The sequence below is a fragment of the Gavialis gangeticus genome, unplaced genomic scaffold, assembly GCF_001723915.1.
Source record: "Gavialis gangeticus isolate Ggan-Ray unplaced genomic scaffold, GavGan_comp1, whole genome shotgun sequence".
NCBI classification, from domain to species: domain Eukaryota; kingdom Metazoa; phylum Chordata; order Crocodylia; family Gavialidae; genus Gavialis; species Gavialis gangeticus.
Window position 1 is genome coordinate 140,751,597 of NW_017729025.1, and position 7,935 is coordinate 140,759,531.

A 7,935-nucleotide genomic window follows, 5' to 3' on the forward strand; every position below is an offset into this window, starting at 1 on the left:
GACTGCGTGCGGACGGCGGTGGGGGGGGGGGAGCAGCCACACGTGACCTTTGGTGCGCAATAAAGGCGCTGACCCCGCACGTTGGGGCGCTTGGGCCCGCCCGGCCCTCCATTGGCTGAGCCGCGGGGGAGCATGAGGCTCCGCCCCGTGACGTGAGTGGGGGGTGGGGGCAGGGTCAGCCAATGAGTCAAGCAGGATCATGATGTGGGAACTGGATTCAGTGCTCCTCCAGCATCCCACAATGCTGTGCTCCTGGCCCTGCTTCGACCAGGGTGGAGCCCCTGGGTACGGACCTTAAGTAACTGGAATCTTGTTTCCTAGCATGGATCCAGCAGCTGGGAGGCAGCGGATTTGGGCAATGAGGAACGGAAGCAGAAGTTCCTGCGGCTGATGGGCGCGGGGAAGGTGAGCCGGGGCTGCGAGTCACTGCCACGGGTGAGCTCAAACAGCCCAGGGTTTGTCCAGTGATGACATGGCTGCTGCAGCCTGTGCCTGCAGCTGCCTGACATGTTTCCTGGCCACTGCTTTATGGAGAGGGCTGAGGCTTTGCCAGAAATGGACAATTTTTTTGTAATTTTAAAGATTGGATTTTTTTATTTAAATCAGATTTTTTTATTCATATTTTTTGTTAAGATTCTTAAAAAAAAAAAACCTGCATAAAGGTAGTTTTAATTTAAGATATGTTAAAGGGCAAAGATCATCATGGAATAGGGATTGTAACATCTAATTATGTATTATTTGAGACAATGTATTCCTATAACCTTTTTAGAAAAAAGTTTTATAAATGGGTCACAGCAGGTCATGGACTGTATTAGGGGTCCAATCTTATGGGCTTCCCAGACGCTCCACTATAGATTAGTAAAGATTAAAGAAAACCACTGTACCCAGTGGGACTCAATGCTCAGTCTAGAAGATCCCATTAAGCATCCCTGTGATGCTTAGTTTCAGTTCTGTGGATTTGCGGCTCCAGAGGTAACATCCTTATTAACAGCAGTATATGTAGATAAGAGAGAACAGGCCTTATCAGCCCTCTTGTCTCTCTGGAAGTTTGTGTTTGCAGAGTCAAGCCCCTACCTCTCTAAAATTGCAAAGTTTCAGAAAGTTCAATGAATGGAGGATATCAAATAACACAAATGCACTTTTTTTTTTATAGACAACAGTGATTAAATTGAAGCTTCCTGACCAGTGATTTAAATTTGATTTAAATGGATTTGATTTAAGTCAGATGCACCCTGGGCCTTGCTGTTGAGGCGCACGGTGATTGGAAGCCAAAACCTGCTTTGCAATCCAGGGGCTTGGAGACAGCAGTACAGAACTTGTGCTTTCAGTTGTGCCTCTCTTGGGATGTTAGCTTGCTTTTGGCAAGAATGAGGTTTAACATTGAGCAGTTCAAACCTACAGTTTGTGTTAGCATTGCTGTGCAGCTGGAAGGCTCTGGTGTTATCTTTGAATACTGACAGTCATTCAGTGTTTCACATCAGCCTGCAAGATCACAGAAAACATTTTCTAGCCAACCTAGAATTGGCATCTTCCAAAATCTTAATGTTTTGCTTGCCCTACAAAAAACAAGGGAGGGAGAGGGGTATTAGTCTCAGGCACGTTAAAGCCTTCTTTCTCCAGCTGCTTACATATGACAGCAGCTGGACGAGCAACAAAAATATGGCTTGAACACCCAGTCATAAAGCGTGAATGTTGATTTTCTATAAAGCAGCAAACTTTTAAAATGCACTAGTTGTATATGAAGTTATCTTTCATATGATCCGTGTAGAGGTAGTAGAATTACATGACATAGTACAACCCAAGACCTGTAATTGTATGTGCATTGCACTTTCCTGTTACAGATGCTTTCATCATGACCTAAAATAGTAGCTTTCTTTTTTTACTTCAAGGAGGAACTAAAATTTCACTTCCAGTCTAGTTGCTTTCCTTGATAAAGCTAGAAAATACTGCATTCACTTTAGTGGGGTAGCAGTGGTGTATGGAGAATTGTTGGTTATAAGCATTACCACAGATTAATCCCCATGACAATGACAGATTGTGTTCCCACAGAGGTGGCTACTACAAGCAGATGTGGTAGCAATTCTTGTGCATAGGGTGACAGGCCAAAGCCCTCACAGTTAGCAGTGATTTAACCAATGCCACATTCAACTAGAAAAGTACATACAGCTGAACATTATGGACCTCCACATTTGATATGCCCAAGCAGCTGGTAGCTTTCTGTTGAGTAAAAGAAGAACAAAAATGAGGAGAAACATTTAAAAAAGAAAGATTTGGAGGGGAGGGACACCCAAATGTCAAATCATTTACATGGGACTTGAACAAAAGAAATTGAACTCATGAAATCTGGGTCGTGACTTGAAGTATTGTGCTATCCATTGTAATTTTGGCAATTACTGGTCTCCCTTGTCCTGCTGTCACACCAGCATTCTCTTCTCCTGAGGGTGGGGAATCTATGTTCTCAGCAATAAGATCCAGTTGAAACCAGCTTTTGACGATAGGTGTGAAGGTGAAGCAGCCCATGCCTTAAAAATTAGTTGTCAGCAGAGGAAGGTAGGGGTTCCCCTCTCCAAGAGTTACGGAGACAAGTAGTGCTGTTGGAGTTCACTGTAAGCTCCAAAACAAACTGCATTTTCTTTTAGAGAGAACGCACTGGCCGCCTCGTTATTGGAGACCACAGATCAACTTCTCACTTCAGGACAGGTCAGTTTATCCAATAGTTGACAAAAAATTGGAAATCTGTAAACTTGCATTCATTTAGGGAACCAGAGCTTCCTTATAGCTTCCTAAATTTTAGCTTAAAGTCCTAGAAGCTGTAGATAGGACTGTAACTATACGCTTATTGTTAAAGTCCTTATGGTTGTCCTTGTACAGTAACTCAGAATGATGGATTTCATTTGTGTGGCTAATGTTGAAGAATGCAGATCAGATTCTTAAGTCCCTGTATCTCCTCTTGTGTGTCTGAATAATGACTGAAAAGGGGTATTTTTGGTGAAAAGAATGGTTTGCCTACAACCAAAATTCAGCAAAGTACTAAATGCAATGCTTAACTGGAATGCAAAGTATTGAAATGCTTTGCTTTTAAACATATGCTGAAAGATTTTGCCGAATTGAGATCTAAATCCTCAGCATCATTTTCCTGATTTAGAAGCAAAAAGCTTTATTTTTATCCACACCTTGAATTAGCTACAGCGTTAAGAGGCTGCATTCTGTTACACCTGATGCATTGCTGCCAAATGTTGATGTTCATTGATGCTAGAAGCTTGGGCATGGAACAGAACCAGCCTTGTGTTAGACTCTCCACTGAGTATGTAAACCTTAAAAGAAAAAAGATTAAGAGAAATCTATGACCTAAAAACTAAGCCAGTTTGATAAGAGGCAAATGACCACACTCGTACAAGGTGCACAAGTTAAAGGTAAACTTTTTGTTTCTGATTGCTAAGTTGACTTTGCAAATCAGTTTCTCCTCAGACTCTTGCCTATCTCCTGGAAGCCGTAGTATCTTCAACTGTCAGATTTTAAACTGGGCTTGGCTAGTTAGGCCAAAGTACAGAAAGGCTTTAGCACAGCTTAGTCTTAGCTCTCTAGACCAGGAACTGCCAGGTTGCGTTAAATATTTTTTCCGACATGCCGACCCCCAAGTTAAAGCAACATTAAGTGTGGCCAGTCAAAATAAAGCTACTCATTCTGTAAGGGGGCTGGTGCTTCCAACCTGCCTGCCACTGCATGTACGTTTTCCCCCTCCCCCCATTAGCTAATTCAGATGTGTTCGCTACAGAAATTTGGAGTCTGTTTCTGGCTTTCTGATTGGCTTCTTGGGTGACATTTTGCAGGTCACTTTATCCCCTCTGTTTTCATCTGCCTCACTGCTTATCTGTTTTTGTTTTTTTTTTTTTTAAAGGAATATGTAAGAGCGATTAGCTGGACACTAGCGAAAAGCTGTGATTAGGATGTGACAGGGTGCCAGGTCCCGCAGTTTAAAAAAAAAAACACTTTTAATCTGTTGCAACAGAAAATAACCTAGTTACCACCATCCCACTTTCAACACTTGTCTGCCTTCTCTGAATGTTTATAACACGAAGTAATCTATTTACATATGTGGAAAAGTAAGACACATCTCAGTTCTATGCTCATTCTCTGTCTACAAAACCACGGAGTTCTCAGTTATTTTTAAAATTTGACCATTATTTTGGTAGAGGAAATAATTCCTTACTAACTTTACTGAGAAGTAGGATAGGATATGCAAAAGCAACTGACCTTGTCTGCTAAGCAAATATGAGAAGTAGGCTGATAAAGAAAAACATCTAAGCAGCCTCAGTTTCAAGCTGCTGAGGATTCAAGTAAGCATGAAATGGTCCAGGGCACAAGTAGTTCATCTAAAACGTAGCAAGTTGAATACAGAAGTGACGTTCTTGTCTTCTGTTGTCTATTTTAGTGGGCTCCTTCAGCATAAACCACTGACTTTTTTGTAGTGCGTTGATTTATCAGTTTAGACCACACTTGAAGTACGGTCAGTTCAAGTGTGGAAGCTTCTGTTCCATGTGATATTTTAACCCTGCGGTGAAACAAATTTTAGTACTAGCAGGATAGGAAATTCTTAACTGGATTATATTGCGACAAACAGTGCATCTAGAGTAGGTGCATGAAGCAGCATTGAATAGATATTATACTTGGTCATCTATGATTACACCCTTACGATAAGAGTATTTTGCTTCACTCATTGAACAAATTAATTGGTCTGTGTAAACAGATGTTTACACGGCTGACAAAGGTACGTAGTCTATAGTAAGAAAGTGGTCAAGCCTGTACTTTCTAAGACTGAAAATGTGTGCATGCAGTACTAAATTCTAGAAAATATAAATAAAAATAGTGACTTTGTGTAATCAGATGTCTTTGTTAATTTGACTGAACCATAACCAAAGTACACTGGACCTGCAGGGGAAGAAGACAAGAAAATGAATGAAGAGTTAGAGTCTCAGTTCCAGCAGAGCATGGACAGCACAATGTCAGGAAGAAATCGGCGACATTGTGGACTTGGTTTCAGTGAGGTAGTAAGTTACTTACTTTGTTGTTGACTCACGGTTGTTCCAGTGCGCATGGAGATGACACTTGACTTAAGCATCCCACAGATGTTTTCAGTAACAGATCTAAACCAAATCTGCAGCAGCTGTTAGATACCTGTACTTGAATATAGAGTTTCCAGAGAATTCTTCGATGCCTACAAGATTCATGGTCTAAACAGGAATTACTTAAAGCTCTTCTAAGAGGGATCTTAAATATGCATTGCAAATATAAGGTAGAACTACATAATAGTTCTGTCCTGGCGTTTAAGAAAGGAAGAGAAGAATATAGTTCAGAGTGCAAGGAAAACTTAACTAGACAGAATCATAATCAACATGATAATTTGGGGGAATCCCAGGCCTTTTGGGATTTTTAATGGTCACAAAGGTCTTCCATTTTTTCAAAATGGGCACCCCTACAGTGTTATCAGCACAGTGTCAAAACACCAGCTGGGATATTTTGTTTATTGCTATCTCAGGTGAGAGCCAGTCAAATTGCCTGCATCATTTTGAGAGATTCCTTTGGCAGAAGATGGAGGTGTCTCCTATGGGTATGCTCACCTAAATTAACTTTAGTTTGAGCTGATACAGACAGTCACAGCTTGAGATGCTGAGATGTTTCATTTATAAATATAGCGTGTTGTCCTAGCTTACAGACAGACAAAGCAATAATGCTACTTTAAAAGGTTTGGGGGACTTGCTGCTCATAACTGTTCATCACCTGATTGATTGTCACTTGTGTCCACTCCTGTCCTTCAGTAAATGAAATTTTGATACAGGTTACCTTTACCAGAATTAAACAGTAGTTTAAACTGTTGTAGTTTTAGCTTCCATTTTTCACAGGATAGGAATGGACACTTGAAACAGTAGAATGAATGGTGAAGGTTCTTGAACTACTGATAATGTACATTTTATTTCAGCTTCAGGAAGGTGAAGAGGAGCAGGGTGAATGTTCTGGAGAGTCCCCAGAACAGGAAAGTCCAGAGGATACTGAAAGTAGCTCTGAGTCAGAGCAAGAGGGATCTACAGAAGAACTGCAAGCACCTGAAAAGCATGATGAAGATGATGCCCCTGAAAGCAAGAAAGATGTGAAAAGCAGTTATAAAATGATGTTTGTTAAAGCCAGTGGTTCATAACTGCAGGTCTAAGATCTCTCGTCTTTAAAGTACAATACAGTAAGCCTTATTGTTACAGTGCAAAGTGAAGGACTGCTTACAGCACAGACCTTTGTATTATGATTTTAAAAAATGCCCTTTTAGATGACAAAAATAATAGTGTTTGCTTTCAGCTGCCATGGATGATATTTTCATGGGTATAAGGGTATCCATTTTTTTGTAAAGTGTTTAAAAAGAAAAAAAAAGTATTGGAGGAAGAAATAAACTTAGTTCCCAACTTACTTATTCTCTAAACCCACCCTCTTATTCCACTATACTTGTTGACTTTTTTTAAGATCCTTATTAAGGTGATTTATTTGATTAGCATTTTGGTTTGGATTTTTAAATATTTTGTGAGAGTTGCTGGATGCTGCAATGATGAAATACCAATGGCAACAATATAATGGTGTATTAGAGCTTTAAACCTACAGCCACTAGCACTGCAATGTGGCAGGGTAGTCCAGGATCAATTATTCATTTAGGTTCTGCTACTGTGGATGCCTGTAACCATGCAGAGTCTCAGGCTGTGTCTGTGTTGGGCAGGGTGAGACTTCAGAATTACATCTAGATGCAGGTGGCCCCTTTGTTACCTCCCCAGGCCTGTTTATAATAACAAAAATATACGGGGGTATATATTGAGACTAGCTTGACAGAGAAGACTTTTATTCATGTTAGGTAAAAATTGATGCTTGAAGTGCATGGTGCAGGGCTTTGGACACCTGTTTCTAGTATTAATATACAATTTTCAGTCCTTCCCTAACGTAGTAGGGATATTTAGGGGATAACAATACACATTGAGTTTATGGCAAAGGAAAAAATGCTTTGTTAATGAGTGAGACCTCAGCTCCATTCCCTTTTTAAAGGAAGCGCTGCAGCATGGGTAGAGTTACAGTGTGCGTGCCCTTTGCTTGAGTCACTTATGTGGAGGTACTTATAATTAACAAGGAAAGACCAAGCAATTTTCCCCTCTAACTCTCACTTTCCTTGTACAAAGTCCTAAGACTGTTAGCGGTTCCTTCCACAAAGGATTAAATATTTCCATGTCTTCTGCAAATATATTTTTGGTGTATTAAGGTAACTGTAATAAAATATCAAACTGCTATAGCATATGCATTTTCTCACGTGTTAGTTTAGTGCCTGAAACAGATCTACAGCTTATAAAGAGAAACAGAGAAAACTCAGCTCTCTTATGAAAGAGTAGCAGAACCCTAGACCTCCATTCTTGTTCAGCCTTGTTCCTACATGCCAGTGCTTTGTATCTAACAAACATTGGCAACATGGTTGTTTCCATAATACTGTTAGTAACAGCCAGCTTGAGAGTTTAAAGTTGTGCTTTATGTGGACAGAATATTGAAACTGATTCAGACTTTGCTCTGAAAGATGTGACTTTGAATAATTGTTACTTTATGGGTGGAGAAAAGTATGGAGAAACACTAAATCTGAAATTGCCTTGAGCAGAATTTAATTTACGTTCCAGTCATTTAAGCATAACTAAGTTGACTTAAAAAAAAATGAATCATAGATTCCATATTAGGTACAGAAAAGGATGGGAGGAGGGAAGGAAATGCTGATTGGATCCAGAAATTTTTTAACTCCGTTGGTTTTTAGAAGCATAGTAAAGAAATTAGGTTGTGACTGACAATCTGAATATTTCCCCTTTCATACCCTGTTTGATCTGCTTTACTCTTCTTACTTTTTTGCAAAAAAAGTAACTTTTACCCCCT

General features: G+C 40.1%; 1 protein-coding gene across 4 annotated transcripts in view; it reads left to right on the plus strand.

The window, feature by feature from the left end:
• Window positions 1–7,320, plus strand: part of CUNH11orf58 (chromosome unknown C11orf58 homolog) — a 7,764-nt gene extending 444 nt beyond the window's left edge. The window contains exons 2-5 of one of the 4 annotated variants that reach the window (XM_019519648.1): window positions 322–435; window positions 2,640–2,700; window positions 4,936–5,048; window positions 5,978–7,320. In XM_019519648.1, coding sequence (XP_019375193.1) covers window positions 322–435; window positions 2,640–2,700; window positions 4,936–5,048; window positions 5,978–6,193 — 504 coding nt within the window. In that variant the 3' untranslated portion in view covers window positions 6,194–7,320. The remainder of the gene's footprint in view (window positions 1–321; window positions 436–2,639; window positions 2,701–4,935; window positions 5,049–5,977) is intronic. The other 3 variants (XM_019519650.1, XM_019519649.1, XM_019519651.1) reach the window with 3 other exon arrangements.
• The last annotated feature ends 615 nt before the right edge of the window (window positions 7,321–7,935 follow it).